General features: G+C 41.9%; 2 protein-coding genes and 1 long non-coding RNA gene across 3 annotated transcripts; 2 read left to right on the top strand and 1 right to left on the bottom strand.

The window, feature by feature from the left end:
- The first annotated feature begins 13 nt into the window (after positions 1 to 13).
- Positions 14 to 7,721, top strand: LOC135332876 (uncharacterized). Its single transcript, XM_064527783.1, has 17 exons — positions 14 to 225; positions 326 to 657; positions 975 to 1,028; positions 1,243 to 1,803; positions 2,822 to 2,920; positions 3,393 to 3,521; positions 3,706 to 3,782; positions 3,991 to 4,231; positions 4,275 to 4,360; positions 4,492 to 4,768; positions 4,853 to 4,932; positions 4,987 to 5,248; positions 5,303 to 5,382; positions 5,677 to 5,935; positions 6,677 to 6,756; positions 7,017 to 7,275; positions 7,474 to 7,721. The coding sequence occupies exons 1-17, from the start codon at positions 137 to 139 to the stop codon at positions 7,575 to 7,577; spliced, it is 3,069 nt and encodes a 1,022-aa protein (XP_064383853.1). The 5' UTR covers positions 14 to 136; the 3' UTR covers positions 7,578 to 7,721.
- Positions 5,721 to 8,269, bottom strand: LOC135332899 (uncharacterized). Its single transcript, XR_010393677.1, has 2 exons — positions 8,072 to 8,269; positions 5,721 to 8,022 (listed from the first exon to the last, which is right to left on the bottom strand). It is a non-coding gene; the product is annotated as an uncharacterized LOC135332899 (long non-coding RNA).
- LOC135332887 (uncharacterized) lies at positions 7,922 to 15,125 on the top strand. The gene is made up of 9 exons (XM_064527801.1): positions 7,922 to 8,059; positions 9,889 to 10,013; positions 10,298 to 10,334; positions 10,928 to 10,955; positions 11,020 to 11,058; positions 11,926 to 12,249; positions 12,781 to 13,130; positions 13,648 to 13,695; positions 14,910 to 15,125. The coding sequence occupies exons 2-9, from the start codon at positions 9,892 to 9,894 to the stop codon at positions 15,123 to 15,125; spliced, it is 1,164 nt and encodes a 387-aa protein (XP_064383871.1). The 5' UTR covers positions 7,922 to 8,059; positions 9,889 to 9,891.
- Positions 15,126 to 15,253: the final 128 nt, after the last annotated feature.

The raw sequence follows: 15,253 nt of genomic DNA, 5'->3' as shown, positions 1-15,253 counted from the left end.
ATTTGAGGTTTAGTGGTATGATTTACCTGGGGCTTCCCTTTTGTTTCTGTCTGACCTAATCAGTAATAAGGGGGTGGGTCGGCTTTGCCTGCACGTCTTTGTTGATATTCCATGAGTGGACAGGAAACAAGGAAACATGGCCAAAGAACTGTTTTTGAGCTATGGCCGAGAGCCTGAGGTTATCTCCTTTGTCAAGCAGCTGAAGTATGACCTACAAGCAAATGGGTGAGCATTCAGTCTGTAGGGCCAGGGCAGGAGTCAAGCACTGGCTTATTACAATGTGGTGGTTCAGGCTAGTGTTTATTTTACCCTTACCGACTTCCAGTTTCTCAGTGTGGCTTGATACAGAGGACATTACAGCAGGCTGTGACTGGCATGCCGCCATAGGAACGGGCCTGGACAAATGCCAAGCTCTTATTGCAGTCATCTCTAACAAGTACATCATGTCTCGATACTGCAAGAGCGAGCTGTACACAGCTAATGGTGACCAGAAGCACATCTTCCCTGTTATTGTGGAGAACGTGGACTTTAGTGGCACTGAAAGAGCTAGAGGAGTTAAGTATGTTGTCTCTGGTATCAACTGGACTATGTTTCGCCCTGGCTATGACGATTATCAAACCTCGTTGACCAAGCTCATCACTGGAATGAAGGAGCATGGTCAGTTTGTTTGTGTTGTGGTGTTAATTGTGTATAATTGTTTGCCCCACTTAAAGTGTTGTCATGATGATAGGAAGTGGTGCTTATTGGTTGCCATGCAGGCAGGCAAATAGTAATTATGTCAGCCTAATAATTATTACTGAACACCTTAATTTTTGTACTGTTATGAGCAAATGAACATGTCAAGCCAAGCAAACTTGAAAGAGCTCATTAATTATGGTGCCACTTATTGCAGAACATAGATGTATAATTAATAAAGAACTGCAAATACTTGTAAACAGGCTCTCTTTTACTGTTGTGCATAATTATTCTTACAGGTCTAGGCCCAGTAGTAGAGGGGGCAGGACTGGATGGCGCCCTTCTCAACAAAAGTAAGTGAACTCTTGTCAGTGTTGAGACATTTAGTGTGCACTGCAATATCACTCACACATTCTGTGCATGTTGTGTAAGTTAGATTGGCCCTCCCACCACACATGAATATGATATACATTGTTGTGTGTAAATATGGTCTCTTTGTGGTCATTATAGCCATACATGTTAGGCGTATCAAGTGGCAGTTTAATGACAAACATTTTCCCCCTTCAGTGTCGCAGCTTCAAGTGACCCCCTCTGCCCCGCCACGCCCCTCTTCTCCAAACCCTGGGTACTCGGCACCATGCCCCCTCCCCTCGTCACCAGCTAACCCCAGCTACACGCAGACCACACCCACTGGATATTCTCCTACGTACCCACCGTCACCAGCTAACCCCGGCTACACGCAGACCACACCCACTGGATACACTCCGACGTACCCACCGTCACCAGCTAACCCGGGCTATCCACAAACCACGCCTCCTGCTCCGTACACCACACCCCCACATCCAGCACAGTACACCCACCACCCAGGTTACTCCCCGTCTCCCCATGGCCAGCCATATCCTGGTGGATACTACACTAGCCCCTCTGGTGGGTATGTGCCCCCCATGCAGTACCCCCCAGGACAGTACTACCCACCCCCCACAAGTGGATATCCTGGCTACCCCCCACAACCTCCCCCGAATGCATTAGGCGTGTCCCCGGGTATTTCTCAGGAGTTTCCCCCTCAATATAGACAGCTGTTCCCTCCCGGAGAGTCAGTTGATGGTGGAGAAGCTGAGCCAACTCCGAGTGAGTTAGAACGATGTGATATTTACCAATTTCTAACGCTTCAGTATTTTTCTTTTGCTTTTGCTTTATAGTATAATTATATTGCAAAGCTACGTGTGCTGCTACGTGTATAAGACTAGCCTCGTTCCCAGGCCTTACTTTTTATTACTGTTGTCACTGTTCATCCATAATCCATGAAAGACATAGTGAGGCAGCAAAGAAAGAAATGGGCGTACAGTTAAGAAAAAGTATAAAGCTAGTTTAGGAAATCGCGTGATCCACAAGGATTTTTATGAACGTGGGCGATATGTATCCCACAATCGTGACGTAAGGTATTCTCCCACGCATTCAGAGTTAATAAGACTGCACTGAGACGTAGACAACCACCGGCCGCACCGGCACCAAGCTGTGCTGCAAGTCAGATCAGAGAACCAGCGTGGCCAGCTCTGGTGGCAGTAGCTACCTGCTACATGATAATGATGACTAAGCTATTCTTGATCTATACTAGCATGTAGAAAGACACAAGAAAAGGTGATAGTCTGATAGAATCTGAACAATCTAGACTAGTAGATCATCTAGCTAAGCCTAAGGTATAGCCTAGCTATAGTGCCTGCAAACTTCCAGTTCCAAGTCCATGTCCAGCTAGCTAGGCAAAGTTTTATTAGTCATAGATATATATCTGCGTGCAGTCCAACATCTCTAGCTCAGCATGCCCACGCTCATTTTCACCCTTCTACCACCCTTCTACCCTCACGCGACTTCCCGATATAGGCTCTCCTTTTTCCTAACTCTACGTCTATTTCTTTCTTTATTCCTCCAATTAATACCGTATTTTATCTCATTGAATGATTAATACAGTATTTTATCTTATTGAACGATTGTGATAAAGAACAGAAAAAAGAAAAAGGAGAGCCTGTGTAGAGGCTATATAAGACTTGGATTCCACAAAACTATATCTATTACTATTGCTAGTTGCTAGTTCATTCAGTGAGACCCGTTACATTACAATAATTCATTTTATGTCTTTTGTTCCTGTCAGACAAGACACGGGAGAACTTCAAGGTTGGTATGAAACTGGAGTCTGTGGACAGGAGGTTCCCTTACTTTGTGTGTGTGGCTACCGTCATGGACAGGAATGGTGAGTGATAATGTCAGTTATTTTCCAGAGGTCGCAAACATTTAATATTTAAATTTCAAATTTATGGGGGCACTATTTTTGAACATTAATTTTAACACCAATCCAATGCTAACATTTTGATATGATTTTCTGAACTTAATTGATGCGAAATTTTCGTTGGGGCTATGATTTGTTTTGCGGCCTTGACTATGGGCTATAATGGTATATATGGCAAATACTTTTATCTCTCGAATGTGAACTTTGATGAAAAGTATATCTTTCTAAGCATCCATAAAGTCATAAAATCATTGATATTGCATGCATACAGTAGATCTACGGAATTAAAGTTATGCCAGCTGAAAGAGTCCCCCTCCCCGAACCATTGTTTTAAGGCTGAAATGTTCGCATGGACTAGTAGTGGTGTTGATGGTATTAAATTTTACTCATTACATGAATAGATACGTCATGCAGTGTTATAATTACACACCTTCAGCTGATGAGCTGATGGTCCACTTTGATGGTTGGGGTCCGGAGTACAACTACTGGTGCTCCCGGAACTCAGTGGAGCTCCATCCATCCGGATGGTGTCAGAAATACAGCTGGGATCTGCAGAAACCTCTCAGTGAGTTTCCTGCAAATGGTGTTACCTTACATGCTTTTAAATACATGTACATGCAGTAATTGTTTTGTCTACTTTGGTCCCGTATGGAGTCAAACTATTAGTATAATTGTGAGGTACTAGCTGCTTTGTCATTTCTTTAGCGAATGCTTTGTGTTATAGTAACTAAGGTTACGTGTGTATACAGATCAGGAGTGGGACGGTTGGTCCTCCTATCTCACTGAGACTCAGTCGGAGGCAGCTGGAGATCATCTGTTCTCAGAGGTCAGTCAGCTAGTGCTGCTTGGATGGTATATGGACGATTAGTGTACTACCTGCAACATTCCCAGACATAAAAAGAGCATAAGATTACCAAATTAAATGTGTCAATTATCACATAATTATGCTCTAGGGTTTGTCGATGTGGTTTTGTAGTTTGATGCATCTTTTGATAGGAAAAGTGCCTTAAATTATCATCCCCCCCGCCCTCCAGGGTCAGCTGGCTGGTCCCGAGAGTCTCCTCTTCTCCCCCGGCATGCGAGTGGAGGCTAAGGATACGACTAAACCCTCGGTCATGTGTGTGGCTACCATTAAGGAGGTCAGTAGAGGGAAGGTGTTGGTGCACTATGATGGATGGGGGGAGGAGTGGAACTTCTGGTGTGATGCTGGCTCCACTGACATACACCCTCCAATGTGGAGCGGAAAGAACGGGAAAAGAGTGACCCCTCCACTAGGTAAGCAGCAATTTATGCATGGTTTTTTCTGACTTCTTCATAGGGTATAGATGTATCGATCAGTTCAAGTGGAGTGAGTATCTGGCAAGTGAAAGGGTTAACCCAGCACCAGCACATCTCTTCAAGGAGGTACGTACAAGCAGTTACTTCCTACCCACCCCTTATAGATCCAATCCACGACACACCACACACACACACCCGCCCCCCCACACACACACACATCTCCTTCGCCTAACACACACAAGCACACACACGCACAGGAGCAAATCTCAGCCGATGGTCGTCGTATCTCCGTCAAACCGTCTGCGGGAGCTACTTTAAATGGCTTCCAGATCGGCATGAAGCTAGAGGCTAAGGACAGGCTCCACCCAACCGTGATTTGCGTGGCAACAATCAAAGACATCAAGGATGGACAGCTACTAATCAAGTTTGACAGTTGGACCTCAAAGTATGACTACTGGTGCAAACCGATATCCAATGACATACACCCTAGCGGCTGGTGTCAGGCGAACGGGAGACAAATCAACCCCCCAAAAGGTACCTAGCTGTTTGATTTGATGTTGAAATTTCTAGTAATTATGGAGGTTTACTGACAATTAATTTGCTGTTTCCTGTCTGCAGGATACATGGAGAGTTTTGATTGGAGCCGCTATTTGAAGAGCCAGTCAGCAACTGCAGCTCCAGATGACCTGTTCACAAAGGTACGAGTATACTTTTTGTACATATGAATTTGACAAAGTGGTGATTATTTTCAGGACCAAAGAGCAGTTTCAACCCCGCCATCGCAAGTGTCGTGTAGCTTACAATTCAAGGCAGGCATGAAACTAGAAGCCAAGGACAGGAAGAATCCGACAATGGTGTGTGTGGCCACCATCAGTGAAGTCAAGAACGGCCAGCTACTGATCCATTTTGATGGTTGGACCTCAAAGTACGACTACTGGTGTGATCCTACCACTCCTGACATCCATCCCATCGGCTGGTGTCAGGCACAGGGACATCCCCTTCAACCCCCTCACCGTAAACACTGTACACACTGCATATAGGTGCTATAAGTCAATTTGTTCCGCTCAGATCACTCTGGCTCCTTTGATTGGATGGACTATCTCTCCAGTACTACGTCCACTGCTGCTCCTAGTCACTTGTTCTCAGATGTGAGTGTATACATTGGTCAACCATTGCAATGCGATACCAATTAGACAATACATATACACGGGACAGAGTTCATGCAAATGTTTACCACGGAATGTAAATTGACAAGTTTTTTTAATGGAAGATAACGTTTTTCTCTATGATATTCAATACACATACGTACATGTAGCAATGTTATCGCTGCTCAAATGTTCTACACTGTATACGTATTGCATAGATAGGGTCTGTCGGTACAACATTATACGTATAAGACTCAGAATTTTGTTATTAAGTGTTCGGATTTTTGTTTATTGCAGGTCCATACTCCCGTAGCCAAGTCACCACAATCCAGTGTTGTTAATCAGTTCAAGCCAGGCATGAAGCTAGAAGCCAAGGACAGGAAGAATCCGACAATGGTGTGTGTGGCCACCATCACCGAAGTGAATAATGGCAAATTATTGATCCACTTTGACGGATGGACTAACGCTTATGACTACTGGTGTGATCCTACCACTCCTGACATCCATCCCATTGGCTGGTGTCAGGCACAGGGACATCACCTTCAACCCCCTCGCCGTAAACATATATAGTCTCGCGAGCCATACTTCAAAAACGGATACTATATATACATAGCCAGGTTTTTGTGTCGCAGTGGAATTTAGTTATTGCATCCTGCATTAACCGTGTACAAAAACCCACAGCCTTTCTCCACAGAAGTAGTAGAATTATAGACACTACTCTACAGCGACTGAAAAATGGAAGAAGCTATCATGTAAACATAATAATTATATCAAGACAGATGATTGATACACAACAATAATAATATTATTGTAGATCTAGATCTGTAGAGCTGCATGCACATACAAGAAAAACGTTGTCTATTGCTATAATTTCCACACATTTAGGGCCTATATCATAGTTTTGCAGGCTCCCTATTCTTTCTTTTCACTCTTGACTGCAGCTATCCGTCAGCTAGATATTCAAGAAAGCAATAGTCTAGAGTGCATGTTTGTACAACCAACACTTATACAGTTAGTATAGAGTGACTGCATGTGTAGCTCAGAGTGTAGCTTGTCAACTTTTAGCGATGGCGGACGATGTAAACCACGCCCCTTTTGAATGTTTGAGGTACATTTTTGTGTGGAAATTCTTGAAATGCCATCGTTTCGAAATTCCAAAACTCGACACAAAAACCTGGCTAGTCACCATACGTAGTATCAGTTTTTGAGGTATGGCCCACGAGACTATAGTACCGTACACATGCACTGTACACACTGCATATAGGTGTTAGTCAGATGATTGTTTTGTTCTCTTCAGGTCACTCCGGCTCTTTTGATTGGACGGACTATCTCTCCAGTACTGCGTCCACTGCTGCTCCTAGCCACCTGTTCTCAGATGTGAGTGTATGCATTGGTGTGCTGTCAACCATTGCATGCCAATTGTCTTTTTAATATACACTGGGTCCAATGTTTATCATGGAATGTATTGACAAGTTTTTTAAATGCAAGAGAACACGATATTTTCTCACGACATGCATGCACACAATTGTAGCTGCTCAAATGTTTACACTATATCAACAGATCCTATCTTATGCTATTGTATATGACCAGTATTAGATTCATCATTTTGTTTTACGAAGGATTTTTGTTTACTGCAGGTCCATACTCCCGTAGCCAAATCACCACAATCCAGTGTTGTTAATCAGTTCAAGGCAGGCATGAAGCTAGAAGCCAAGGACAGGAAGAATCCGACAATGGTGTGTGTGGCCACCATCACTGAAGTCAAGAACGGCCAGCTACTGATTCACTTTGATGGTTGGTCCTCAAAGTACGACTACTGGTGTGATCCTACCACTCCTGACATCCATCCCATCGGCTGGTGTGCCTCTCACCACCACCACCTGCAAATTCCCAATGGTGAATCTATTTGCCCTGTGATCTTAATCAGTGTCCATGGAATAGCAATTAATGAATACCTACCAAAGTATTTTCTTCAAGTAAATACGTACATGCATATTTCAATCACGCTAGAAGATAATAATTATCATGCCCAGTAAAAAGGTGTATTCTATCTAATGCATGCAATTACCTCTCTCCTTCTCTCTGTCCCCTCAGGGTATCATCGCTCGTTCTCCTGGGACACCTACCTGAATGAGTGCTGGCATGAGTCAGGTTCAGTGGCTGCTCCTAAAACTGCTTTCACAACAGAACAGTGTTAAATCTAAAATCACCTTTTTTTATTTCAATGTGCATGCAATTTTGTGATAGGCTATAGATGATGATAGACCTGAACAACATTGGTTGTGTTTCGTGTGTGCCCTCCAATTAACATTGCCTTTGCTCATCAATGCAATGTAATTTAACATACTGATCCATGAGTTGGGTTATTCTGATGTGAATGCTTAGATCAATGTTTCTTTGATAAACAATGCATTGTGAATGAATATGTGTGGTTCCTGTAACCAAGGGATTGACCATGCATAAATAATTTTATGCATGGGCTGACCTTTCAAACAGCAACTTAGGGGCTAGGCATTGTAACACACACAATTTGCTGGTAGATCTACCATCATGGCTGAACAGTCAAGAGGAAATGTTCACCTTGACATGTCAACTGAGGAGCTAATGGAGTGGCTTAGGGAGAGAGGGCTGGGAGAGAAAGACCTGGAAATTGTGATCAGTGGATAAATTATAAGATCAGGTCTCCACTCACTTGATATGTTTCCCTAACTTGACATAGTAAAAGCATGGAGTGAGGGTGGGAGGTTGTTATTGATTAGTATTACTATACACTCAGTGAGCACAATAAAACGAGGAACATAGCTATCAGTGGCGTAGCCAGGATTTTGGGAAGGGCAGGGCTCAAATATCCATTTAGCAGGTGCTGAATAGCTTGGAATTTTACCTAAAAAAAAAGTCATAACTTTTCATCAGCAGTAAGCATGCGCAGTAGATGACCCTGCCCACATTTCCATCGAATGACATCATTCTAGTAACTACGCATGCAGTGCAGAATAGATTGACAGATCAAGGTGATTCAAGCTGGTTTGGAGTTGATGAAACACAAAAGGGGGGGGGCTCTAGCCCCGTCAGCCCCCCTCTGCCTACGCCACTGGCTATAGCTTATAAAATTATGACCTGGCTTTAGGTTTTCTATGTATCTACAGTCTAGTGGCTATTATAGTCAAGCCATAATTATAGCGGCTTCCAATAAAGCCAGTATAGCCTTGATTGCAGGCAGCCTATAGAATCGAATAGAGGGCACACACTTAACGCTAATTATAGTAATTAATGACTTAATTTCATTGCGGGAATCATATACAATATCTTGCTCAGTAGTATAATAATTATTATAGATCTTTTAGGTTTAGCCACTTTTGTATAATATGGCTGTTGTTGAGGTCTGAGACTATGAGCCGACGTCCTTGCCAAGAGTTAGACTCCACGCTGAGTATCAAAGCCTATACACATGTCAAGTATATAAAGAGCTCCTTTTGCCTCGACTTCAACCACACCCCACCACAATAATCTCTAATAGGACCCAAACATAACATCGCTTCACTCGGAATTATACCACACTTACGTCACCACAAATTGATCTCATTGGTTAACAGCTGTAGGATATATAGAATATTAGCATACAGCCCCAGGCATGCACAGTTTTTCAAGTTGTTTTTTAGTTTTTTCATTTGTTAAAAAAGTAAGCGAAGAGAAAAGGGCCATGCTTGACGGTACTAAGACTCAAAGCGACGGCAGAAACACGGAAGGTGCTCTCCAACAAGATGGCTAGAGTCCATGGCCGCGGTTTAGATACATTTTATCCAAGAAGAGCTTGAAACTCCAGTAAGGGACGTTGAATGGTCAACGCTTGTACCAGGGAAACTCTTGAGCATCTGTATAGGAGTCAACATGTTGCTCAACTAGCTCTTTGACGGCTGCAAAATCCGGCATAGTCTTGTTCTTTTTTGCAGTCTGCATCGCGATTGAATTGTTGCTAGGGGGAGGTCCTTTTTAGTGCTGCGGTCACGTGGTATAAGTCAGATATGCCACACCTACTCGAAGGATATGCACCCTATATATCCTCCGCTACCATGGTTACATACCCCTCGGCTCCGCCTCGGAGTAACCACGTTAGCGGAGGATATGTGGGTGCATATCCTCCTCTTAGGTGTGGTATATCCTATACTTGTTAACAAGTCATGGATCCATGCATGTATTCCATGATGCATCTAAGCTATTATGGTTTGAGCGTTACGTAGCTATATAGGTACATTTAAGTATTTGTAGATGATCTAAAACTTCCTATACGAAGTATCTAGATTTGTGGCTCGTCTCAGTTGACTAATGTGCACAAATTAACATTGTCTATCGTATAGATGTACTTCAGGTGCATGCATGTGCACAGAGATATAACTATAATGCATAGAACAATAGAACAATAAAATTGGTGGATGGTAGGTAGTTAGACAAACATTGATCATGTGTGTATATAATAACTACTATAACTGTGTCTGATCTTGTATCCTTTAGCAAATGGATTCTTGGGCAAGTTGTTTCCGCTCACAACAGAAGACACTTGGAAACGAGATATTATGGGAATCACCTCTGAAGGACAAGTTTTGCTCACTAAACTTGCGAAGGAGGCCCGCGCTGAGGTAAAAAAGAATGTGCCAAAGATACAATCATTGCCTCCAAGGACACTTCCCTTCAGAAGATTATTCTATAGTTTTTCACATTAGACAAAAATCAGCTTGTACAAGCTAGGCTATGGTGGTTGTGAATGATGATCAGGTCTTATTTGAGTCCAGGGTAATTGTGCACCTAACCTCAAATAAATGTACGTACTAAAACTGCATATAAAACATGCTATACTATCAATAGTGAATGTTCGTTAGCATTGCAGATATCTATACTATAGTGTACACACCCTATTATTTAGGAGAGGGCTGAAGTCAGAGAAGTACCTTCAAGTCGAGGTGAGAATTATTTGCGTTGAGTTCAGGCCCCAGGAAGTTATGTGGTCAATTATGGCTTCATTTATGCTATATGTGGTTGACAAGTATGCCAGGGACTTTTACATGGAAAATGCTAACTTGTAGCTGGTTCAAGCTTATTAGCTGTAGATAGAAGACAAGAATTTCAGTGCAAAGTTATGACAACATTATTATATAAGTCAACCTCATGCAACACAAATAGACTGCAACTCTTCTCTCTACAGAGTATAATTTAGGTGTTGTATCATCCATACAAATTAAGTTGAAACGTCAACACTCAATTTTGTCTTAATGATGTTTAAGTAATCGAAGGTCTTTATAAGATTTGTTTTCTATGTTAGGGAGCATCTCCAAACAGTGTGGAGAATCTAACGTCTGGCATTGTGATATTATGAGGGGAAAGGGTTGATAGTGGTGCATGGCATTTTATGCCGCTAGAAGGAGGAGCTAGGGTGAAACCTTAAATGTCACGATGACGCTAGTAGCTTCAGAGAAATATCTAATGAACATAAAATGTGTACAGTGCATGTGTCCATGCATTTCACAAAACCATTATTCACATTGTGTACTTTTAGGGAGTATCATCCTCTCAGACCACTAACAGTAAGTAAAGCTACACTATAATGTCTGTCTGTCTTTCACGCACATGTAAACTCTCCTGGATCAGCCTCAGGTCAGCCACCCCCACCGCCTTCCTACGGGCGAAGTGAGTTAGTGCATAGAAACACATTACCGCATTTGAATATTGTACTTTTACAATGAAAAAGTTGCTAGGATTGGCAAACACAGCAAAAAAGCGTGGAAACAAGAAATCCGGCGAGAGCGCATAATTCCAACGTCATGAACATTGTACAGCTAGTGTTGCTACATTTAATTACGAATTGTAATTATAGGCTGTGTTCAAAGACATTGTGGTGCATAATAATATACAATGCAGCTCCATCGATCCACCATAATATTTATTTATTAGTCGCTTCTAATTATGTCAACATGCATGGGTGGAGGACTGTGAATGCCTGTGCTCCACACTATACTACTACAAAACTCAAACACTAATATAGCTTGCACAAATGCACGATCATTCAATGATCATTATGTCAATGTAATATATAGGGAATTGCACTACAAGCTATGATTGGCTGAGAAAACCACTAAGGAAAACTAAAAAGTTCACTGTACGTGTGAATGACGTTGTAACGGATCAGAGTTATGCTTTCGCCGGATTTCTTGTTTCCACGCTTTTTCGTGTTTCCCCGGCTCATGCATGAGCTGCTATAATATATAGGCTTGGTAGATTGCTTAGACACTGAGCCTATAGTTGTTGTGTTATTAGGTGTTGTTGTACGAATGTGTTATAAGATAAAGGTGTTTATGTCAGTGTTGGTATCCATGGGACCATGTCTATTGCTAATTCCCTTGAGATTTCACCAGAGTTTATATATACAGCTAATGTACCACCCTCTCCGAGATTATATTATAAAACTTATTCCTTGATTAATTATTATAGCAATTATTCATACTCTATATATACGTATGAATAAGCCAGTTGAACTACGTATTATTCATTACACAGTCAAACTCTCCCCCTCGGACAAGCCGTACTTCAACGCTCTGCATGACGCTGCGTATAAGCAAGGAAAGAACATGTGGTTTAAAATTGGCATCAGTCTAAATATTATGTCTGTGTTTGATTTGGACTCCATTCGGAAAAACAATCCATCGGACGTTGGAGAGTGTTTCAGTGCAATGTTGCAGAAGTGGTTTCAAAGCAGTCCTGACTGCCACCTCGACACTTTCCTGAAAGCTCTCAGATCAGAGCCTGTGGAACTTGAAAACCTCTGTCCAAAAGTCGAGGAAGCCATCTTAAAAATTGCGTTTCCTGACCAAAAGAACTTAGGTAAAATAAACAGGAAAATAAGTTATTATTATAGAGATGGTAATAACGTACTGACATAATTTGTTGGAGCTAATTTACAATTGTTGGTCATAAAAATTTTGTATGGTCACATTTGAAGACAGCACTCTAGCTCACATTCAATGCCTTATTAAATGCAATATATAGACGTAATGTCAATACGTCAATGTTAGAATCACAATAGCCTTAGAGTTGAATTAATTTTCTTGAGTATAGCGAGCCTCTCTATAAGCTACCAGGTGTATACCTCAGGGGCACCGTTTGTGGAGGCAAGTAATGCACTAAACCCACCTAGGGATGAAGCTAGACGATAATAACGACCGCTTTGAGTGTAATACTCAGCTGGCTATGCAGTTTTAAGAGTTCTGTTGTCATTGGTATCATTGTACATATCGTGGGGCAGAGATAAGATGGGAAAGTAATTTTAACTGCATGGTCCAATGAATGTAAACACAAAAATAATCTGGTGTAAACTATATATAGGGTAAATAAGACATTAAGTACACCTTGCAGGCACAGCCTCTGATGTGGGAGGAGTTGATCTGCAAGAGTTGATGGACAAGTACCATGTCGATACCGTCCAACTTGATCAGGTGATCCCTGGTAATGAACTTCCAGTCATAGCTACCTATTTCGACAGTGTGAAGCTCTACTCTGCAGCAATGGGTCTGAGTGCCGCTGAACAACATGATGTGAGAACTACCTTCCTTCAATACGATACTCAGACAGCCATGGTGAGGTGCTTGAGGTTATGGAAGCAATACCGTCCATCCATGGCAACATACAGAGCACTGATGGAGCTGCTACTGAAGTTAAATAGAACAGAAGTAGCTGCTCAAGTCTGCCAGTACCTGGCTCAGAATGTGAGTACACCCTTTATGTCCGTCTATATAGAGTTAAAGAGTCATGCAGTCAGCATTTTAGATCTTTTCCCCTTTATCATGCAAATCACAGATTATAACATTAGAGGAATGAAAATTTTTCAAGTGAAAATGGAGACACACAAGCAGATGCCGGTATAATAAACGAATACCTGGCAAAAAAGAAAGCCCCTAGTAATTTCTATCTTGTGGCAGTACTAGTTTCAAGTTAATACTGTTGGTACTAAAGGTAGAAATTACAGTCAGTTGCTCATTACTGGTATCTGCTTGTGTGTCTCAATTTGACCTCTAAAACCGTGTTATAATCTGCGTGTTGTGTGTTTTCATAAAAGGGGAAAGTGGTGCTAATGTAAATCATAATATTGGGAAGTTACCACCCTCATATTGTGCTTATCTATATAGTACAAAGATTTGTAGGTCTGGTGTCTGCATGTATAGGATTCAATATTTGCATGCACGAATTATCTTGGTTTCATGCATTGGTTTTGTATTATTGTAGGTCCCCCCTCATGAGAGTGTTAAGTCTAACCAACAATCTGAACCTCAAGTAAGTTCATTATAATTATGCCTCGGTACGCATGCGCAGGAGGCATGTATGTGTGTGTGTGTGTTTGAAGGGTATACAAAGGTAGGGGTGGGCAAAGATTGTCAATCGCATACCCTCCCAATCAAACAGAAAGCTTCTAATTATTTACGATGGTTGGAATCTAGCCTTCATGGCCAGCAGAATATTTTCAGTTACTGTATGGAATCCTATACGTATACTTGTGTCTATAAAGCTAGGTTATTTTTACATAGTCTATCACAGTGTCTATATACTGATTGGGCTTAGAAAATGTAAAAAGCTCTGCACTATTAATTTCTAATAGTTAGGGGACTACAGTACACCATGCATGCAGAAGAACAAAGGAGCAGACAACACAAAACCATAATAATTATATTATATATATATATAGGAATAGAAAAACAAACAGACGCCCAACCTTGAGAGTCGAGAAGATGGGTTTTCCCAACCCTCCCCAATCATCCGTTGCACTTAAAGCCACAGTATACACTGAATTATAAAGCATTCACATGTACATTGGAGCCATGCGCTGAATAATTACTGCAAGCCATTGAGGTCAAACTTATCTTGGACTCGACGTTGCATGGTTACTGTAATACTTTAAGTTGGCTTGGCTGTACATGTTCTGAAAACTATAGTAACTGCATGGGTGGGTTGGTCCATGTATGTAAATTAATAACCTCCAATTTGGGTTCTTAGAATTAGCTCCTGCAGGCTTTAGTCAAAATAAATAGATAGTATAGTGCATGTGTGTGTGTATGCAGTGGCGTAGGCAGGGGGTGGCAAAGGGGGCAAATGCCCCCCCTTTGTCTGGATCTCTACTACTCAGCTCAGGTTAGTGTAGCTGATTATCTTGCTGAGCACTCCCTTTCTTCCCAATCTTGCTGCAGTTAGCTAGCTAGTAGGCAAGCAAAACGATTTAGTCCCTAAACTCTGGTCTAAATCTATAGACAGTTCTTGTTCTTTGCTAAACTAGCTTTCTAAACATCAGGCCACACCCAACTATAGAGAAATAGATTATGACGTCATAATTAAGAGGCGTGGCTTCCGGTCAAAATTTCGGCGCTGTGTGGCTGATACTTTTGCCTCTCTTCCAAAAAATCCTGGCTATATACGCTCCTGGTATGTGTGTCTGCATGTGCGCGTGCGTGTGCGCAAGTTTGCTGAGAGTAATTAGCTTCTATTTGTTCCACCAGATTTCAACTCGCACAGACTTGTTGGGTGAAGACGGCTTAAGTGATGCTAACCAGAAAGGAGTTGATTCTTATGTCAACTTCTGGACTGGGAGGGACGTCCTGTATGTCTACTTTCTCAATCCCGATATTCTTGAGCAGGAAAAGTGGGAGTGTGAGTATGGTGTGCTCAACATCGATAATATCCTCTCTTGGGCTGAGGCTTGGAATCCAAAATAATTTCCCAATATTCCAATCTTTAAGAAGACTGATAGGGCAGATAAAGCTGACATCAGAGTCAAATTTGAAGGTACTAAAATATAATATCTACATTCTGAATTCATGTTTGGCACAGCTAGTGGCTCATG

Source organism: Halichondria panicea, chromosome 3 (assembly GCF_963675165.1).
Source record: "Halichondria panicea chromosome 3, odHalPani1.1, whole genome shotgun sequence".
Taxonomy (NCBI): Eukaryota; Metazoa; Porifera; class Demospongiae; order Suberitida; family Halichondriidae; genus Halichondria; species Halichondria panicea.
Note: the sequence above shows the minus strand (reverse complement) of the source record. Positions and strands in the feature narration are given on the sequence as shown.